The sequence below is a fragment of the Zalophus californianus genome, chromosome 17 (assembly GCF_009762305.2).
Source record: "Zalophus californianus isolate mZalCal1 chromosome 17, mZalCal1.pri.v2, whole genome shotgun sequence".
In the NCBI taxonomy this organism is placed as follows: domain Eukaryota; kingdom Metazoa; phylum Chordata; class Mammalia; order Carnivora; family Otariidae; genus Zalophus; species Zalophus californianus.
This window is the reverse complement of record NC_045611.1, coordinates 57,259,270-57,280,012: the sequence shown is the minus strand read 5'-3', so window position 1 is coordinate 57,280,012 and position 20,743 is coordinate 57,259,270. Positions and strand designations below refer to the sequence as shown.

At 56.8% G+C, this 20,743-nt stretch overlaps 2 protein-coding genes across 7 annotated transcripts in view; one reads left to right on the top strand and one right to left on the bottom strand.

Annotated features, from left to right (window-relative positions):
- TMEM150B (transmembrane protein 150B) overlaps positions 1-3,767 on the top strand; it is a 7,255-nt gene extending 3,488 nt beyond the window's left edge. For 2 of the 5 annotated variants that reach the window (XM_027618460.2, XM_027618459.2), the window contains 3 exons: positions 303-500; positions 1,066-1,228; positions 3,521-3,767. In XM_027618460.2, coding sequence (XP_027474261.1) covers positions 303-500; positions 1,066-1,228; positions 3,521-3,735 — 576 coding nt within the window. In that variant the 3' untranslated portion in view covers positions 3,736-3,767. Of the gene's footprint in view, positions 1-302; positions 501-1,065; positions 1,229-3,163; positions 3,425-3,520 lie in introns of those variants that run through there. The other 3 variants (XR_003524141.2, XM_027618462.2, XM_027618461.2) reach the window with 3 other exon arrangements.
- Positions 3,469-20,743, bottom strand: BRSK1 (BR serine/threonine kinase 1). 2 transcript variants are annotated; one of them, XM_027618277.2, is made up of 19 exons: positions 20,229-20,743; positions 18,511-18,605; positions 18,327-18,412; positions 16,411-16,551; positions 13,534-13,650; positions 13,420-13,453; positions 13,268-13,336; positions 10,590-10,736; positions 10,206-10,237; positions 9,726-9,896; positions 9,120-9,217; positions 8,744-8,903; positions 8,464-8,524; positions 7,648-8,017; positions 7,199-7,247; positions 6,980-7,103; positions 6,180-6,378; positions 4,902-4,991; positions 3,469-4,134 (listed from the first exon to the last, which is right to left on the bottom strand). In XM_027618277.2, exons 1-19 carry the CDS (start codon positions 20,362-20,364, stop codon positions 3,977-3,979), a joined length of 2,337 nt encoding a protein of 778 aa, XP_027474078.1. In that variant the 5' UTR covers positions 20,365-20,743; the 3' UTR covers positions 3,469-3,976. The 2 variants fall into 2 exon arrangements, with proteins under 2 accessions (XP_027474078.1, XP_027474079.1); XM_027618278.2 differs by lacking the exon at positions 20,229-20,743 and having other exon boundaries at positions 18,323-18,412.

Here is a 20,743-nt window from a genome sequence, read left to right as displayed (position 1 = left end):
AGAGAATCCTAAAAAAAAATAAATAAATGAGAACTTTTCGCCATCCAAAAACCAATTTTTGCCCCCTGGGTGGCAATATCAGCCCTCCCTCTCCCCGGTTGAGAATGAAAGATTTATTGCACTAATATTTCCCGAACGTCTACGATGTGCCAGGCCCTGTATTAGGGAGTGAGGCCGCAGCAGTGAGCACAGTCTCTTGGGTGGGTCAAAGACCCCTCCCCCCATCACAGCCCTTGCGTCTCGCACCCCCCCCACCACCGTGTATCTATCTTCCTCTCCACTCTTTTCCCTTTTCCTCCCAGCAAAAGAACCAGCTGCCCACGCACCTGATAGGGGCCTTCTTCGCCTTATTCGTGGGCAACCTCTACTTCTGGCTGCAGCTTTTTCTCTTCTGGCGGATGAGGAGCCTGCCCCAGCCTGGGGCCCCCTGGATCAGACTGCTCCGCCTGGGCCTCTGCAGCCTCTGCACCATCCTCATGGTGGCCAATATCCTTCCTGGGGTTGGTGGCAGGCGTTGGGGGTTCTTCACTGGGGTGGGTCGGCTCCATGCAATGTGCAGTGCCCTGTCCTTTCTTGGCCTCCGTCTCCTCAGGATTAGAGCGTCATAGAAAGTGTCAACCCAGGGGTCAGGCAGCCTGGGTCGGATTCCACTTCCCCCACGTCCTAGCTGTGGGGAGAAACTCCACTGGCTGAACTTCTCAGTGTCTCAGCTCCTTCAGCTATCAGATGTGGATAATAACAGGGCTGCCCCCGGAGTTGTAAGGAATGAAGGGAGTAATGCATGTGAGGTGCTTAGATTGGTGCCCAGCACAGTGAGCCACCAGCAGATACTGGGAGGATGGCTAGTCAGCGAGAGCAGCCTGTTTGGGGTACCTGCCCTGTGCCGGGCATCACGTTGGCGAAGACTGGAAACTGAGGCTCAGAGAGGGGGAGTCTCTTGGCCAAGGCCCGTCATGAAGCCCGACGGCGGAGCTCGTGGTGGAGGCAGGTGGCTTGTACAGACTCTCGAAGGCAGTGCCTATCTCTTCCCAGCTCCGTGTTTGGTGCTGTCGTATTATCCCGCAGGCCTCGGTGGGAGTGTTCGCAACACAGAAACTGGCCAATGTTGCAAATCAGAGCTGGTTGTTAACCATTTACCAGCATGCCTACCACCGGCTGAAGACTCTACCCAGCCCAGTTCTGAGTCACCCGAGCCCAGATGCTTTCCGCCAGCCCGGCACTCCTCCAGGTGACTCAGATCACTGTGCTTCAGTTTCCATATCTGTAAAATGGAGTTGTTTTGATCATAGTAATGGTCATTACTGATAAAGTGCCCTGAGAGAAAAGAGGCTGCAAACTCAGCCTTAGGGACCGATTTCCTCCCTGGGGAGAATGCAGGGGAGGCCAGAAGGCCGCTGGTGTTCAGAAGAGCTTACCAGGAAACCAACTGAGGTCCTGTGCTGGCTGCATGAGGGACATCTGCTTATTTGGGATTATCCCAGCAAATGGAACGGGCAGTCCTATATCCCAGCGCAGCAAACTGAATCCCATTGAAGAGGTGGGAAGGGCGGCCCCTCAGCTAAGCCTTTAGCTACTCCAGCTGGACAAGCAACATCTCCCCTCTGCAGAGGCTCTGTTGGTGATAAGATCCAGCTGGCCCCTTGTGTTTTGTTATTACTTTTTTAATTTTTTGAACATTTTATTTATTTATTTGAGAGAGAGCAGGAGGAAGAGCAGAGGGAGAGGGACAAGCAGACTGTGCTAGTGTGGAGCTTGATGCGGGGCTCCATCCCAGGACCCTGAAATCATGACCCGAGCCGAAACCAAGAGTCGGTTGCTTAACTGACAGCCACCCAGGCGCCCCGTGCTGGGCCCTTTTAAAATCCCAACTGGGCCGATAATCAGTTTGGCTGCAAGGTCCTTATTCTGTGGCGCTCAAATATCCCTAGGCCCTGGGGCCAGGAAATGGACCATAAAGATGGCCAGCAGAGTGTGATTGATAGGGGCTGGGGTTCTGCAAGGATGGGTCTGAGAACTGGCAGATTCTGAGCTGGTCTTGCAGAACTAGCTGCTTTTCACCTGCTTTGGGAGGTTGGGGACACACCACAGGTGCATGCTGAGGGTGGAAAAACCAGCTTGGAGATAAGGCCACTGGCAGGGCCTGAGATGTGGATTTCCAGTGCTAAGGTGAGGCTTTAAAGGCTCGAGTGTCTTCCTGGGGGCAATAGGGAGCCATGGGAAGCTTACGAGCAGGGGAAGAACAAGACCAGTTCTGGCGGTAACCACCTTGTGTGTGGGTGCTCTCACCTCTCCTTTGCTCTAGGATTCACGGGATCTGGGGTGATGTCGGCCTTATCCGCGATCTAAAAATCCTTCAATGAATGAAATAATGTCTAAACTGATCTAGGAGTGAGTGGGGGCTAGCTTGGCTGAGAAGCAGGAAGGTTGTTGCAGTGATCTTGGGGCTGTGAGTTCAAACCCCACATTGGGTGAGGAAGGGAGGAAGGAGGGAAGGAAGGAAGCAAGCAAGCAAGCAAGCAAGCAAGGAAGGAAGAAAAGAAGACAGGGCAGACCAGGAGAGAGACACAAGACAGAAAGAGATGGGCAAGGCCAGGAGGATGAGCCTTAGGGTGACCAGTTGGCCGTGAGGATGAGGAGAGGGAGGGGGTGAGGGCGAGTCCCCAGGGTCCGCTAGGCACATGAGTGGGTGGCAGAGTTCTCACCAGGTGAGGACACCAGGAGGAGGAAGACATTTTAGGGGCTGAGCGGGAGGGGCCTGTGGGCCACGGGTGGGGGATGAAAGTTGCCAACGTAGCCTGAGGCTGGCGCCCGGCTTGGGGGTGTCTTTAGGAAACCCTGCATATTTTGAAGGAAGAAGCAGTTGGCGGGCAAGTGGAAGATGGTGATGGTGGGGCCTTGACGGGGTCAGGGAAGGCCGAGGGTAAGATGAGAACCTTGCTCTGGGATGTTGGAAATGCAAAGTGAGCAGGAGAACCTGCAAGGGGAACATTTGGGAAACAGCCTTAGATGGGGAGGAGGGCATCCCCGTGACAGTGTCTGGGAGCCGCGGAGGCCTTTCCGGCCTGGGCGGGGCGAGTGCGTCGCGAGAGGCCACCCGGCCCCGGTGACCCAGCTGGGTTCCCGGATCCTTCCTGTTGGTGTGGCCCTTGACCCCAGGGTGCAGTGGTCATCCTCCATTCCTGGCCGCTGCGCTCGGCCTCCGCTGCGTGCGAGTGGGCCGTCGCCACACTGCTGTTCGCGCTCTTCGGCCTGTTTGCTGTGGATTTTTCCTGCCTGGACGGCTGCACCCTGTGTCTCCAGCCGGGCCCCAGCCTCAGCCCCCCGCCGGCCTCCCCCATCTCCCTGCAGATCCCCCTGTGAACGGCAGTCCGGGCGGTGTGGTCTGGTCCCGGTGCTGCTGCTAGGGCCACCCAGGAAGTGAGAGGCCAAGGCCAGCCAGCCATCCCTGCTCAAGGCTATTTATTATTATTATTATTAATTTTTTTTTTTTTTTTTTTTTTTTTGCCGCCGGCGGAATCAGAGACACGGACGCAGGCAGGGTCACGCGAAACCAGATTTCCTTCCGGAGAGCAAATCCGTACAGAAGGTTGTGAGAGGAAGGGGGAGAGCCGGGGAAGGGGGGCCCGGGAAGGAGGAGTTGGGGACACAGGGACAGATGGCCCTCTCCGTCCGGATCTGCTAAGCCACCCCGACCAGCCCCCGTCCCTCCCCCACCCCACCCCGCAGAGAGATTGATCAATAAATAAAATAATAAATTAATCAATAAATAAAATAGAAACAGCTCCCCCGCCCTCGGCCCCCCCAGAACCACCCCCCATTGGGCACGGCCCCCTGAGCCCCATCCCTGCAGGGCAAGGCCGGGTTGGTTGTACCTCTCCCCTCCCTACATACTCCTTGGGCCCTATTTACAGATTCACAGTTGGGGGGCAGGGAAGGGGGGTGGAGGGGGCTCCCCTCCTTCCCCGGCCCCCTGGGGTCAGGGCAGAGGGGTCCCGTTGGTGGCCAGGAGCTTCTTGTCCTTAGCGGGGCCTCGGCGGGGAGAGCTGGTCAGCTCTGGGTCTGGGCGGCCGGGTGGGGGCTGCAGGCTTCGGGGTGGGGTGCCAGCAGGCCGGGTCTGGGCCCCGTTCTTCTCATCTGCGGAGAAGGAAGCAGTGTGGCCTCAGGAACCTCAAGGCTGCCGAACCCCAAGGAACACGTTCCAGCAACATCATGGTGAGGCCAAGGGCCCCCACTGCGGGGCCGGAAGCCTGGGGCGGGGGGGATGGCTGCCAGGAGGACACCCATCTGCAACCAGACCTGGCAAGGTCATGGACAGCAAGCAGGTCATGCATCCTGGGCCCCTCTGGCCCCCGTGGCTTGGGAAACTGGGCCAACTTAGTCCCCGTGAGACCCAGAGGCCCCACTCCAGGGGGCATTCTCACGGACTCTGGCTATGACGCTATCCACTAAGGGACGGCTTATCACAGCAGCAGGTCCCACTCGAGTCCCCAGATCACAGCCAGAGGTCCCCTTGCCTTCTGCTCTCCTGGTTGTTAGGGCAAACGCTCATCAGCAACAGGGGAGCCTACAGGGGGTTGTTTGGGGGATCTGAACAAACCTGGATGGTCGATTGCCCCTCTCCAGAACACCGTTCCAGAACTTTTGTTAGCAGCAAGTTCCATGACCCCAACACAGAGACTAGTCAACCTCTGAGGGATCCCTGGAGGTGCCCTCCCTAGCCAGGAGGCCTTCTCAGGTTGGGATGGCCCTGTTCCCTGGATGGAGCTTAGACCCCAGCCTCTCTGAGAACCTGTGATCCTCGCCCACAAACCAAAGCCCTGGGGCACTTGCTCAGCAGGCGGTCTCCCCTCCAGCCCACAGGATAAAAGAGGGACACGTGGCTTTAGGCCCCTGCCTCCCACCTGCCAGGGCCTGCACGGAGGGCTGGTCGTGAGTGCTCAGCAGTTGTGCCTGGATGGTCTCCACAACTCGCTTGAACCGACGGCTGGGACCTGGAGGGGATACAGAGATGGACTGACTTAGGGACAGGGACAGGGAAGGCCCTCCCACCCTGTGCAACCCCGCAAAGGACTCTCCTCCTCTTGGTCTCAATTTGCTGCCCTGTGTTGGGGCCAGGAATAAACCCACCATTTGCAAATGGGGCTAAGAAAGATTGGAGTTAAAATAATGATGGGTGTGGCTTTCTATTTAAATAGGTTGTATTACTTGTTAGTTTCTAGCTGAGGCCATGAAGAGCCAGAAATATAAGAAAAATAAGCGGGAAGTGAAAAAAAAACCTTAAAATCAAGGAAGTCCTGCATATTAATCTTTAAGGGAAGGGAAAAAAATGCACCATAATTCATTTTAGTGATGTAACACTGGCAGGAAACTCTGGGAGCAAGCTCATCTCCCAACTGTGACATAGTAAGACTGCTAACAAGGGTAGCACACAGAAGCATCTCTTGTTATTCAGACTGTTCTCATCAGGGCTCGGAAAGCAAGCCGAATCGGAAGCAAGACATTTCTGTGGTTTTCATCTCTGGTGCCAACTCTTGGTTGGTCATGGCGGCCTGCAGTTTCTGAGGCTGCAGCTGAGCTCCGCAGGAAGAAGTGCTGTGATGGACTGGTGATGTCTGCTCTGGGTGCAGGCATGACACTGGACTGCTGCGAGCCACGTCTTTGCCCTTCAGTGTCAGCAGGGCTGGGTTGAGCCTGGCTCTGTCGCGGTTTGCGGTGTGACTCTGTCAAGTCAATTTACCTCAACAGGACTCTGTTTTCTCCTCTGTCAAGTGGGTGAGCACTAATACCTCAAAAGCTGCTGGGAAGCTTCAATGTAATAGTGCATGTAAAGCACTTGGAACATCATAAATGTCCATGAAGGGGCGCCTGGGTGGCTTAGTCCGTTAAGCGTCTGCCTTCAGCTCAGGTCATGATCTCGGTTCTGGGATCGAGCCCCACATGAGGCTCCCTGCTCAGCAGGGAGTCTGCTTCTCCCTCTGCCCCTCCCCCTGACTTGTGCCCTGTCTCTCTCTCAAATAAATAAAATCTTAAAAAAAAAAAAAATGTCCATGACATGTCCCTGAGAAAGGGGGGAAGGACAGAATGTGAGGGTCTGAATGAGGGGGCCACCATCCCAGCTCAGCTGTCTTGTGCATCCCACATGCCAGGGTGGAGGCAGTCTCTAGCCAAGGGATGCTTACCGGAGATGAGCGTAAAGGTGACGGAGTAGATGCCACCACCGCCACTGCTGTCCCGTCGTGGGGAAGGCTCTGGACCCTCTGAGGAGCTGATGTCCACCTGGAATCGGACGGGCTTCTGGAAGACGGAGGGGCCGCCACTGGCCTTGTACTCGGCCCTGAAGCTGGTCTGTGACAGCACACTGTGACTCAGGCTGGGGATCTGAGACAGGCAGGGGACGAAAGGAGGGGGTGATTCCAGGGAATGGAGAGCCACGACTACACGTTCCATCAGCCACCAGAGGGGAAAGAACAGAAAAGCCGGGGGGAGCCCGCACTGCCTGCTGGGGCTTGTAGTTTTCTTGTCCAACTCTAAACAGGGTATCAGAGTGGCTGATAACAGGGACTTTCACATCTAGGTGTCAGCCCCAGGCTCCAGAATCACATGATACAAACTTCTCTGCCTCCACAGGCATTACCATTTGTGTCTCAAAACCTGCAAGTCCCACTAGCTCCTAGAGCAAGAACCAGAGGGCCCAGTGGAAAAAGTGGTTCCGTCTGCTGATCTCAGACCTGGTGATGGGGGAATGGCAGCTCACCAATACTCTGGGGAGTTGTTCTTTGCACCGCCTCCAAGCCCCAGGGTACAGTAAACCTCTGCACCTCCCGCCCCTACAGTGACCCAACCCAACTCTGAACGGAAAACTACAGAACCCATGAGCCTCAGGAGGCAGTCAGGCCAGCGCGAAGGCAGCGGACCCCAGGGGCTGCTGGGACTTGTAGTCCGGTGCTGGCCAGGACACAGTAAGACCCGGGCCCCTCACCGACAGGAAGGCGTGGACTATGTCCGCTTTGATGCTGCTGAGAGGTTTGTCCTTTAGCACAAGGAATATTTGTTCTTCTTTGTCCAAGGAGATGAAGTTCCCAAACCAGGAGCGTTTTGCCAACCTGAGTGAAAGGGAATGGTTGGAAGGTGGGTCAGGACGCCGATCAGGGAATAAACCCTCCCCCATCCTCTCACTTCCCTTCCCTGTCAGACTCACTCTGGAGAGGACTCTGGCGTCAAACTGGACATCTCCTCGGCAGTGGGGACTGGCGGGCGGGGAGCGAGGGGAGAGTATGGTCAACACTTGCCCATCATCCTGGGGTCCAGCACGTGGGCCAGGAGTCCCCTCCAACCAGAGGTTCCAGATCCTGGTGCCCATTCACCTCCCGGTAACTAAACCCCAAATGGCACGCTGCTCGGTGGTCCTTCTGGGGATGTTCGCCAACCCGTTAGGCCACGCCCTCTGAGGGTGGGACTTGCTAGCCATGAGCCAATGGGAAAGTGAGCCAGGGCACTGGAGGGAGGTGTCCTTGACAGAGGCTCCCCCTCCAGAGCTGGAAGCCACACCCCCTCTCCCCAACGCCTGAATTTCTACTCCCAGCCCCATCTTCTCTCAGGAGGTGGGAAGCCGGGCCCCCAGCCCCTGCCCCCTCAGGGACCCTGTACCCTGCATCTTGCGCCGGTGAAAGCGAGGGGAGCCCAGGAAGCTGTTGCGGATGGAGTTGAGACGACTCCTCCAGGCGGCTCCCCCGACGCCACCGCCGGGGCTTGGGGGTGGCGTCGTTCCCGGCGTCCCAGTGGGGCTGGCCCGGGGCGTGTGCAGGGGCGAATGCAAGGGGGTACCCCCAGAGGAGCGCGGGGAGCCTGGGGGACCAGGCAGGGGCGTGGAGCGGGCACTGGGGGGCGGGGGCTGCTCCCCGGCGCCCCCACCCCTGGGGCCTCGAGAAGGCAGCGTCTGCGTTTTGGAAGTCGGGGAGCCCCCGCCCCGAGCCTCATCTCCGGCCCCGGGCTCAGGTGAGAAGGAAAAGACAGGACTCTGTGGAAGAGTGGAGAAGGGTGAGATGGCGGACTACAACTCCCAGGAGCCTCTAGGAACCCCGTTCGCACATACTCACGGAGGTGGGTCCCGATGCATGCTGGAACTTGTAGTCCAGTGATTTCCCCCTCCCAACCCACATTGTTAGGGGGACAGAGACTTTTTCTATCATGTTCACTGCTGTAGCACAGTGACTGGTACACAGTAGGCGCTCAATTAGCTTTTGTTCCGCGCGTAAACGAACCCTTGACACACACTAAAACCCCAATCCTATCGGAGGTGGAAGTGCCCAATGCACTAAAATACTTATGCGGCCTTAGGGTTGGGGGCCCTTTAGGGACAGAGAGGCTATGCCTCAAGACTTCATGGGAGTTGTAGTTCCTGCTGTTCGATCTCGGCTCCAGCGTCTTCACCCCCTTACCCCTTCCTAATGACTAGGGGCTTACCCTTGGGCTGCTGAGAGGGCTGGAGGACAGACCGGTGGAGGCTCCACTGACACTGCGGGATCTGTTTCCAGGAGAGACGATGATGATGATGATGATGATGATGATGATTTTTAATCAGGTGTGTGGGTTTCGCAAGGCGCAGATGTCCTCTCCCTTCCACACGCCTTTGCGATGCGGACTTGAGGCCCGGAGAGGGGCCACTGCGGCGGAGCTGGGGCTAGAACCCCGAACCCCCTCCCCACCCACACTGTGGGTCCGCGGGAGGGGCGGCAGCTCCCACCTCTGACTGTGCTGGGCCATCTCCAGGGCGCGTCGGGTGGGCACTGGGGAGCCGCCGCCCCCAGCATCCGTGATGCTCAGAACTTCCATGGACTTCCGCTCTGGCCGCCGCTTGCCGTGACGGCTCAGCATGGGGGAATCCACACGTTTCCGAGGGGGGTCTGAGGGCGGAGAGTTTCAGCCCGATCAGAAAAGCTGGCTTCGCGCAGCCGTGCGTGGCACTGGTACCCGTGGGGGAACAGAGGCCCGGAGTACAGACTTTTGACAAGGCCACGGAGCAAGTCGGGGGGGTGGGGTCTAAACGCAGAAGCTACGGGCTTGCAGCCCCTTCCTCCCTCCGGAGTCCGGAGTCCGGACCCCCAGCCCTGCCTTCTCACCGACATCATTCCGGGGAGGCAGGTCCTGGTCCTCACAGCTGGGATACCGCTCCTTCCGATCCAAAAGCAGATAGTAGATCATCTTTTCTTGGTTCTCCCTGATGGGGAAGGGAAGTGAGGGGGTAGGAGGGGATTGGGGTCAGGGGTCGGGCTCCAGAGGTCTTACCCCCTCCCTGCAGCTGTGGCTCTCGGGGGCTTAGTACACCCAGTACCTCTGTCCATGGGTCCATCTTCCTAGGCATCAACATGGTCAGCTTTTTTGTGTCGGCGTACATCGGACCCTTACTTAGCCGTAATAACACCTAATAACTGAGCACTTACTACTTGTAAGCCCTGCGTGGGGCACTAAGTCTGTCTCAGCGCCTGGCGATACTTTGCAGCATCTAGTCTTTTTTCCGCCGGTCCTACCGCCCCCTCGTGGTCCCTCCGGGAACAGCTCCACGTGGGAACTTTAAGCCACGCCCCATCCAGCGACCGGGGCGCCACGCCCCAGGGAGTCTGCGCGTGCGCGGGGCCTGGGCGCGCCCTCTGCTGGCTGGCTGGGGCCCTGCGGCGGCTCGCGGGACATGGACTGCTGGTGCGCGTTGGGGCAGGGGGGGGCCTTACTCCTCGCTGCGCAGCTCGCGGTGCAGCCGCTCGCGGTCCCTGAAGCAGCCCAGCGAGGCCATGCTCTCCAGGACGTCGGGGTCCAGCTCTCCGTTCGATGGCAGGCTCCGCATGGCCACCCGGCGGCCTGGGGCTGGCTCCAGGCAAGGGTCCGGCTCGTGTTTCCCGCCCCTGGGGAGGGGGAGAAACGTTACCGGGGACCGGGCCGGGCGTCCGGGATTCGAGCCCTCTCCACCTGAGACGCAGGTGTCCTGGGCCCCAACCTGCTCCTCTCTTAGGAACCCAGAAGTCCCGGCTCCCAGTCCCTGCTCCACCTGTGTCCCTTCCCCTAGGACCCAGAAACCTGAGTCCCTAGCCCCTCCTCATTGAGGAACCATGGTATCCCACCCTCTAGCTGGTTCTCCTGCTGGGGACCCTTGATGTTTGGGCCCCCTGCCTCTCTCCCCCAGGGACCCAGGTGCTTAGTTGTCCCATACTCACAGGTACCAGGGATGTTTCTGAATTTGCTCCAGCTGAGGGAGGGAGAGAAGCAGAAATAGGTCGTATGAACACAGCAGCCCGCAGGAAAGTAGATGAGGTGGCCTTGGGGGTCCCTAACAGTGTCCCCTCCTCTCCGCCAGGGGCAGGATGACAGCTTAGGTCTTCCCCTAGTGGCAAGTGAGCGCCTCGACCCGCGGCTACCGGGGACGGGCCTGGGACACGGCCCGCACGCACAGTGGCAGCCCTCCCGCGGTGGGGGTCCTCCCCAGTGTGGAGCTCATTGAGCGAGCCCGGGGACCGACAGGCAGGTCCTGGAAGTCCAGCCTCATGCGCCCCCTCTAGGGGTTCTATCCTCACGACCCACCGCCCGCCCCCCCAACTCACACTGAGCCTTTTCTCGGGCTCCACTTCGATCATCCCTCTCAGGAGGCTCTGGCAGTCTGGAGGGATGAAGTGGGGCATATGGAAGACGCCCCGTTTCACCTTCTCCAGCAGCTGACGGAGATTGTCATCATCAAAGGGCAGAGCCCCCTGAGTGAGAAATAACAGGACCCCTCACATAGAGCTCGGGATGTTCCAGGCGAGACCCCAGGTGCTTGACAAATCGGCACATTTAGTCCTTGCCACAAGCACTGGGAGGCAGGGGACCATTATTATTATTATTATTTATTTATTTATTTATTTTGAGAGAGAGAGAGAGAATGAGAGAGAGCACATGGGGGGGGTCAGAGGGAGAAGCAGACTCCCCGCGGAGCAGGGAGCCCCATGCGGGACCCGATCCCGGGACTCCAGGATCGTGACCTGAGCCGAAGGCAGACGCTTAACGACTGAGCCACCCAGGCGCCCAGCAGGGGACTATTATGATCCCACTTTACATGGGGGAAACTGAGGCATGGAGCTGTCCAGCAATTTGCCCAAGGCCTCTGAGCTGGTAGGTGGCAGAGCAAGGATTTGGCAACAGACAAGTCAGGCTCCAGGGCTTACGAGGCTGGGGTTGCAGCTTGGAGGCTGCATCTTAAAAAGAGGTTTCTCCCCAGACCAGTTGCAGGAGGGGTAATCCTCACACGTTTGCTCAACAAAAGGTGAGCATCCATTTTGGGTCAGGTCTCTCGTAACAGACAAAACAAGTCCTCGCCCTCCTACAGCTCACACCCTAGATTGCGATACCCCAGTGAGTGAATGAACTTTAGCAGCTCTGTCATCATGCGGGCACCCCTGCTATCTCCCAGGTTCTGATCTGACCGCGAGGGATGGAGCAGGGGACACCAGGTCCCTGGCCCCATGGAGCCTTGTCTAGAACAGTGCCTGGCACACACGGATTCATAAGCAGTGGCTGTTGGATGAGTAGTGGGAGGGCCAGCAAACAACAAAGGGACACATGGAACGAGACAGGTGGGAGTCTGGGCGATGAGGAAACACGAGCAGAGCGAGCAGGTAGCGAGAGAGGGGAGCCGGGTCTAGCAAGGGAGTCGGGGAAGGGGTCTCGGAGGAGATGATGGTGGACAAACACTTGCAGGGGTGACAGCATGAGTCTCAGGGCTTTTCCAGGCATTGCCCCTAGTGTCAGAGGCCTCTGGACAGAGGATGCAAGGTGTAGGGGAGAGGAGGAGAGGGGCACCCCGCAATGCTGGTCTAGGGCAGGGAAGCCTGGATGTGACTTCCGCTTGTCTCTCTCATTCAACGTGGCTGAGTGTTTGTTGTCGGCCTGGCGCCTGGATTCTACACTTCCCAGCCTCCAGAACAGTGAGCAGTGAGTGTGGTTCATGCCGCCCCGTCTACCTTTGTTATAGGAGACCAGACTAAGACAATTTGTTGACATTGAACATGTGGCCAGCAGCATTCGAACTCACACTGGAAAGAAGCTTATCTAGCACAGGTATTTTCTCTGTGACGGACAAAACAACCTTCCCGTCCTTAGGAACGCATAACGACACTCTGCGGTGGGACGATTTAAAATCACCAACAGGGGCGCCTGGGTGGCTCGGTTGGTTAAGCGAATGCCTTCGGCTCAGGTCATGGTTCTAGGGTCCTGGGGTCGAGCCCCGCATCGGGCTCCCTGCTCGGCGGGAAGCCTGCTTCTCCATCGTCCACTCCCCCTGCTTGCGTTCCCTCGCTCGCTGTGTCTCTCTCTGTCAGTCTTCCCTGGGGGAGCCGCGAGCCCCAGGCACACCCGTTCAGCCCCGGTCCCCTCGGTGTCACATAGGCTCGTGGTGACGAGACCAAACACTGATCCCAGCCCTGCCGCTGTCCAGAAGTGTGCCCGTGGGCCGGTCACTTCTCGTCTCTAGGGTTTTTGAGAGAAGTGCACAAGGTAATGTGCTTGGAACGGTGCCTGGCACAGAGTACACCACCAATTTATTCACGCCACAGCTGCTAAGGAGGACTGGCCACAGGCCAACTCGGGTCACGATAGTGATCCAACAGAATAAAACAACAAAGATAAAAGCCCTGACTTCTGGGAGCTGATGATTTAGAAGGGAAGGAGAAACCGCACAACTCGACGCACAATAGCGTCTCTGATAGTCACCAGGAAGCAGAGAGCCTCCCCCCAGAAGGTCTGACCTCGTGAGGGGTGGGGAGAGAAGTGGGAGCGGAGAGAAGTCTCCGTGTGAACTAGATGAGCAATGGGACGGGTAGGGGTGGAAGAGCAGGTTGAGCCTATGCTCTTCTAGGCAGAGAAGAGCAGGTGCAAAGGCCCTGGGGAAGAGCCGGGCTGACAGGCTTGGTCTGATTATACTAGTTATTACCATATTGCAACAAACACCCTAGAACAGCCGCTGCCCCAAGCCGCCCAAGGGCTCCTGGCTGCCCCGTCCCTCTCTGGGACACCCTGGACCAGTTCACAGTGCTGTGCCTCAAGAGTTAGCTCTGGGCACAGGGGTGGCGGCAGGGGGAAGGGTGCTCCAGGATCTTGGTCCACTGGTTCATACTTCCCACCTTCCTGATGCCAGTTAAGTATTTGGAAGACAAGCCCTGAGGGAAAGATGGAACGTAATGTTCTGTGCTCCCACCAGGCAGGACTGCTCTAGAAAACGGGGCAGGAGAGGGGACGGTCCCCTTACCACAAGCAGGGCAAAGAGAATGACTCCACAGCTCCACATGTCTGCCCGGCGGCCGTCATACTTCTCCCCCTGGAAAGGAGAAGGCCCGGCCATGACAGGGTCTCTCCACCATGCTCCCCCCACTCCTCCGTCCTCTCCACGTGCTCACTCACCTTAATCACCTCCGGACACGCATAGTGGGGGGACCTGCAGCAGAGAGGCGGTGTGAGCCTCTGGTGGGCTTCTCGCCCCCTCCCCGGGACTACGGAGGCCAGGCCCCCACTCACCCACAGCTGGTCTCCAGGAGGCTGTCCCCCACCTGCAGGGACGCCATGCCAAAGTCTGCGATGCGGATGTTGTTTTTCTCATCCAAAAGCAGGTTCTCGGGCTTCAGGTCTCTGTGGCTGAGACAGGCAGGTGGGGCTCAGGCCTCCGCCCTCCTCCTGGAGGCTGAGGCCCCATTCGCTATCTCCCAGAGGCGGGCACTTCTGGAAGCTATTATGGGCAATTTCAAACATGCTCCCAAGTAGTGAGAAGAATATAAGGAAGCCCCAAGTACCCATCCCCCAGCCTCACCTGTATCAACTCAGGGCAAGTCTTCCTTCATCTCTACCCATACATACTCTTTCCTTCCTCTGCTGGATTATTTCGTAGGAGGCCCCAGACAGTGTATCATTTTATCCACAAATATTTGAATATGTGCCAAGGAGGTAAGAAGGCTAATGTTGAGCTACTGAAATATTGAAATACTTCCATACTGAGTAATAAGAAGACTATGGTCACCCCAAGCTAGTCACTGGTCCCTCCCTGGAGACACCAGCCCTCTCCCCTGGAGCAAAACTCTCTCAAATTTTAAGGGTTGATGTCTGGGGGGAGGTGGGGCCTGAGGATTCTACAGTTTCTGTGGGAAGTGGTCAGTAACTGGGTCATACTTATTGCTAAATATGTTGACTATTGCCCCCTAGAGGTCAGCGCTTGTAATGTCAGGGTTTTGACTGGGTCGTGTCAATAGGGAGGTGTTGACAATTTAAAGGGGTTGCCTTTCCATCACCAAGCTTTATCCCCACCTTGTAGCCCCTCCACCCTGACACCCACCCCAGTTCCAATCCCCATCCCAGAGAGGGAAGGGGCGCAAGCAAATGAGGCTGAAAGATGAGCTGAAGGCCATTCGGTGAGGAAAGGACAATCTTTTCATATGGACATTCACACGCCAAAAAAAAAAAAAAACAAAAAAACAAAACAAAACAAAACAAAACGAACCTCAACCCTTGCCTTCCATCACAGACAAAAATTAATTTGAAATGTATCCCAGGCCAAAATGCAAGAGCTAAAACTATATAACTTCTGGAAGAAAATGTAGGAGGAAGCCTTAGGGACCTTGAGCTGGGCAAAGGTTTATAGATAGGGCAGAAAAGACATAAACTGTAAAAAAAAAAAGATACAAACTTGAATTTATCAAAATTTCAAACTGGCTTTTCACAAGACATTGCTATAAAAACATAAAAGCGGGGAGCCTGGCTAGTTCAGTCAGAAGAGCATGCAACTCTTTTTCTCCCCCCCTTTTAGAAATTTTATTTATTTGAGAGAGAGAGAGAGAGAGAGATAGCACGAGTGGGGGGAGGGGTACAGGGACAAGAAGACTCCCCGCTGGGCGCAGAGCCCCATGCGGGGCTCCATTCCAGCACCCCAAGATCATGACCTGAGCCAAAGTCAGACACTTAACCAACTGAGCCACCCAGGTACCCCGAGTCTGTGACTCTTGATCTCAGGGTCATAAGTTCGAGCCCCATGTTGGGTGTAGAGATTACTTAAATAAAAAACTTTAAAAAAATTAAAAAACAATGAAAACTCTAAAGTATGTCACAGACTGGAAGAAAATAGTTGAAAAATATACAGTTAGTAAAAGATTTGTTCTTAGAATAAAGAACTCTTAGGAGAGATGCCTGGGAGGCTCAGTTGGTTAAGCATCTGCCTTCGGCTCAGGTCATGATCCCTGGGTCCTGGAATCAAGCCCCGCGTCGGGATCCTTGCTCAGCGGGGAGCCTGCTTCTCCCTCTTCCTGCCGCTGCCCCTGCTTGTGCTCTCTCTCTGACAAATAAATAAATAAAATCTTAAAAAAAAAAAAAAAAGAACTCTTAGGGGTTATTCCTAGAGCTATCTCTTGTTCCTAGAATAAAGAACTCTTACAACTCAATAATAAAAAGACAACTGAATAAAAAATGGGCAAAGGATCTGAACAGACATTTTTCCAAGGAAGATAAACAAACGGCCACTAAGCACATGAAAAAATGTTCTATGTCATTAGTCATCAGGGAAATGCAAATCAAAACCACAATAATGAGACGCCACTTCATACCCACTAGGATGGGTAAAAAGTCAAATGATAACAAGCGTTGGCAAGGATGTACAGAGATTGGAACCCTTGTGGGCTGCTGGTGGGGATGGTGAAGGGTACGGCTGCTTTGGAAAATGGTCTGGCACTTCCTCAAAAGGCTAAGCAGAGTTCCCACATGACCTGACAATTCCACCCCCAGGGATATACCCGAGAATCGAAAACACAGGTACACACCAAAACTTGTACTTGATTGTTCCCATGTCCATATTATTTACAAGAGCCAGAAAAGGAGATACAACTAAAGTGTCCATCAACTGGGGAATGGATAAACGAGATACGGCACAGCCACACAATGGAGTATTATTGAGCCACGAAGAGGAAGGAAATACCGACACATGCTACAACATGGATCAACCCTGAAAACGTTTTGCTGAGTGAAAGAAGCCAGACAGAGACGACCACATATAGTATGATTCCATTTATATGAAATGTCCAGAATAGGCAAATCCATGGAGATGGAAAGCAGATTGGTGGTCGTCAGAGTCTGGGGGCAGGGAGGCCGGAGGGGTGACTGCTTGCTTCATGGGTACGAGGTGATGATTTCGGGGGTGAGGAAAATGTTCTACAATTACACAGCAGCGATGCGCAACATTGGATGTACTAAACACTGCTGAATTGTGTACTTTAAAAGGGTGAATATTATGAGACGTGAGTTTTATCTCAATTTTTAAAAAGGAATAAAGATTTATTTTGGGGCTGCACCGCACTGGCTTCCAGTGAGCCTTGTGGGCAGTGCTCATCCCGGCCTCCCCTCCAGCTGCCCCCTCACCAGATGGAGTAGCTATGGCAGAAGTCCAGCGCCGATACTATCTGGCGGAAGAACTTCCGGGCCTCCTTGGGCGTCAGTCTCCCCTTCTTTACTAGGTAGTCAAACAGCTCACCTCCAGAGACGTGCTCCAGAACCAGGTACCTGGGGGACGTGGAGGGGGCAGAGGGCTGGAAGGGGCATGTGGAGCACCAAAGAGCCTGGTCTCTCTCTTTCAAAATCCCCTGGACCCCCACACAAGACCTCAATCCCACTGGCCCCTGGAAGCAGAGAATCCCAATTCCCACGAGTCCCTGGGAGGAGGAGAAGACTCCAATTCCCATGAGTCCCTGGGAGGAGGAGAAGACTCCAATTCCCATGAGTCCCTGGGAGGAGGAGAAGACTCCAATTCCCATGAGTCCCTGAGCAAAAGAGACTCCAAGTCCCATCAGCCTCTAGGAACCCAAAACTCAATTCCTCTCAGTTCTGGGCAGCAGAGACTCCCATGGCAACTTTAGGAGTATCAATACTTGGACTCTCAGTTATTTCAGGAGATAAGACAACTCTGTTAGCGCCTGGAGGACAGGAACACCTCGATTCTCACAGGACCCTGAGAGATAAAGACACCTCCCCCTCCCCCACTCCCATCAGCTTTTGGAAAGCCAAGCCTCTCATTCCTATAAGCCTCAGGGATGAAGAAACTCAAATTCTCATTAATTCCTGGCAATAACAATTGCAGTGTGCATCAATCTAAGGCAACAACCATGAGGTAAAAAACTACAAGTCCCATCAGCTCCTGAGAGGTTTAAAGCTCCCAACTCCCATAAGCCTCTGGGACACAGACTCCTAATTCCCATCAGCCACCTGGATCCTTAAGACTCCAAATCCCATCAGGCCCCAGGAGGCCAAAACTCTGATTCCCATCAGCCCCTGGGAACAAAAGCGCAATTTCTATGAGCTCTTGGAAAGCTGATAGTCCTCTGTGAAGCCCAAACTCCCATGGGTCACCCCCTATGCCTACCTAGGTGGAGGAGTGGGAGTGATAGCTCCGCCAGCTGGTGAAAAAGCCCCTCCCTGCCGCCACACCTGGGGAAGCCTGAACTACAATTCCCATGAGCACCTGGGGCCGGGCCTCTTACTGCCTGGGGAAACCCTCCCCAGCATCTGATGGGTCCTGGAGTCAGTTCATCCGGGGGTGGGGGCAGGGGTCTGTCCCCTCACCCGCTGCCCAGCCCGGCTGTCCCTTGGGTCACCAGAGTCCAGACAAAGGCCTATTGTCTGTACCCTGGGCAGCTGGACTCTACTCCCATCTTCCTGAGGGGTAATCAACTTTGAGATACAGACTGGGAACTCCTATAGAAGGCCACTGTTGGGGTGTCCATCATAGCCCCCAGAGTTATGTGGGAGGAGGAGGGGGGCCTGCAATGCTCCAAGAGGTTGGGGGTAGGTTTAGGAATAAGCAGGATTCACTGAGCCTCAGGCTTTGCTAAGCCCCCATTGCCTCAGCAAAGAGGAACAGGGTGGGGAGCTGCCCTTAGCCAGCTGGGTCCGGTTGAGGACATCTGGATTATCTAGTAGAGAGTGTTCCCTGCAGTGCAGTAGGGCGTGGGCCTGGGGCTGGGGAAGAAGGGCCAGGATGGACCTCTGTCCCCCACCAGGATGGCTGACACTTGGCCGTGCTCTTGCTAGGGAACGTTTAGCTCTCAGTGTCAGGCCAGGTCAGGCCAGTCAACGTGGGAACGAGGAGGATTATGTGTGTGTGTCTGTGTGTGTGGGAGGGTGTTCTGTGCAGGAGCGAAGGGACTGGCTGGCCCTTCGGTGGCTCCAGCCAGGAGAGCTTAAGTTTCTCCAGGCCCCTCCAGGCCTTGTTTCCAGAAAGGTCCCACCCTAGGAACTTGGGGTGGGGGTGCATGGGGGGCTGGGTGTCTATAAATACCTACAAATATTTCTTGTTCTCGTAGACATCGTGCAGCTTGAGGACGTGTGGGTGTTCAATGAGCTTCAGGATGGCGATCTCCCGCTCCACCTGGGGGTCAGTGGGGACGCAGGAATGGAGGTCAGCATGGCCTCCCTCGCTCCCCCCACCCAGCCCCAAAGGGGCACCCTGCCCCAGTGCACACACACCTTCATCAGCACCGACTCAGACAGCTTCTCCCGGTTCACGATCTTGATGGCAACCTTCTGGCCAGTGATGCAGTGGACCCCGAGTTTAACCAGCCCTGCGGAAGCAGGACTGAAAATGTGGGGTGTGCTCCCAGAGCACTCTCCCGGCCTCGGGCTCCTGAGTCCTCCTTACTCCCCACTTTCCTCCTCCTTTCCCTGCTGGCCGTTTAACAGTGGCCTGAATCAGCCTGACCCGAGCGCTAAGGGCTCTGACAGCTACCATTCCCATGAAACACTCTCTTCTTCCTGTTGCCCGTAGACATGGACATTCTGTTCGGTCCCTTCTTTATTCCCCCGCCCCCCCTTAGGTAATTTCTACACCCACGTGGGGCTCGAACTCACAACCACAAGACCAAGAGTCGTGTGCTCTACTGACTGAGCCAGGCAGACGCCCCTGTTCTGTCCCTTCTGAGTGTCCATCCCTCCGCCTGCTGTCACCTCCACAACCACCCCTGGTTCTCACCCGGATTCTCTGTCCTTCTGGTGTGACCCTTCAAGTCCGTCCCTCCACAGAATCTTTCCTCACCGTGTCTCCATAATGTTGTCTCCCCGACTGCCACCTTTGCCACCTTCAACCCCTCTCTCTTTCAACCCATCACTTCCTTGAATTCTCTGCCCTTCAATCTTCTGGAGACTCCCTGTCTCCCAAGGAATATACTTTCACGTTTGCCCCCCTCCCGGACCATCCTCCGCCTCCTCCTAAACCCTGGCCTTTCAATTCCCTTCCTGATCTGCTTTTAATAGCACCTGTGGCTGGGAGCATGCAAACCCCAAGAGTATGCCCACTTCCCAAGGGTAAGCCCCAAAGCCACAGAGCCTGGAGTACGGCCCCCAGCCCCTCCCCCCTCAGACCCAGGCGTCCAGGCCCCATGGTCCCTTCCTCCCCCATAACTCAGGAATTCAGGTCAGTGACACCTTCACACTCCTACCGCTAGGATCTTGAGGTCTGAGCCTCTCCCCTTCCCTCGTGCCCTCAGCTTCCACAAGAGATCCTGGGCCCACCCCTGGACCTCCTGCCTAGGACACGGGTGTGCAGATCCTGCTTCACACCCACCCACCCTCCACCTGGCAGGAAAGAGGCCATGGCTGGAGCCAGGGTTTAGCAACAGCAAAGGATGACTCCTGATTCCACAACCACTCCTGGGAGATTTGACTCTCAGATCCACCTTTCCACCTTCCGTTCCTGTTCCCCATACTGAGCCAGCACGCTGGAGAAGGGGGAGAATGCTGCAGACCCCATCACCCTAGCCTCACTGCTGGTCACCTGGACAGCCTGCCGGGAGAGCCTGAGGCCCTCCTCAGCCAGAGAGCAGTGCAGAGGAAAGTGGCTGCCCAGGGTGCACCCCCATCCCGCGGCATACTGCAGCAAGGACCTCGGCTCCCAGTGCTGGCCGATCCCCTGCTGCAGGCCGGCCTCCCTTCCCCACCGAGGCCCTGGAGCCCCTCCAACTTCTGCCCCCGGGAGGTGGGAGCCTTTGGGCCTCAGCACCTCCCCACAGGAATCCAAGCCCCCAGCCCCCTCCATCCTGGGGACCCAGCACACTGGACCCCAAGTCCCTTCTCTGTGAGGGACCCCGGGGTCTGGGCGATCAGCCCCTGCCCTTTGAATACCCATGAGTCCCGCCCTCTGCCCCCCAGCTCTCCTGCCCACACCCCAGGTGTCCCCTCCCCTGACTCACCTGTCTGTCCTTTGCCCAGCGTCTTCTCCAGCCGATAGGGGCCCACATATTGGGCGTGCTGGGGTGGGTGTGGGTGTGGGTGCGGGAGGTGGTAGGCGGGGGAGCCCCCGCCCCCCTCCTTGGCCCCGGACGACATGGTGCCCTTGGTGCCGGTCCGACTGGCCCCCCGGCCGCCCCCCCTGCGGCAGGTCGCCCCGTCCCTCCGGTGGGGGCCGGCGACAGCTCCGTCCCGGCCCCCCCGGCTGCCCCCCACCTCTCCGGGGGTCCCCAGGGGGCTGGGCTGGGCCCCCCCCCAGTCGGCGGGCCGCGGAGCTGGGGGAGGGGGGGCTGGCCCGGGGGGGGGGTCAGGCCCCGGGAGTCAGCCTGGCCCGGGGGGGCTGCGCGGCCCCCCCTCCCCAGCCCGTCTCTGGCCGGCCCCCCCCTTCCTGCGCCTCCCCCCGCCGGGGGGGGTCTGAGGTGCGGGCCGGCGGATGCTGCAGGCCGAGGTCCCCCCCGCCCCCCCACGCGCCCTCTCT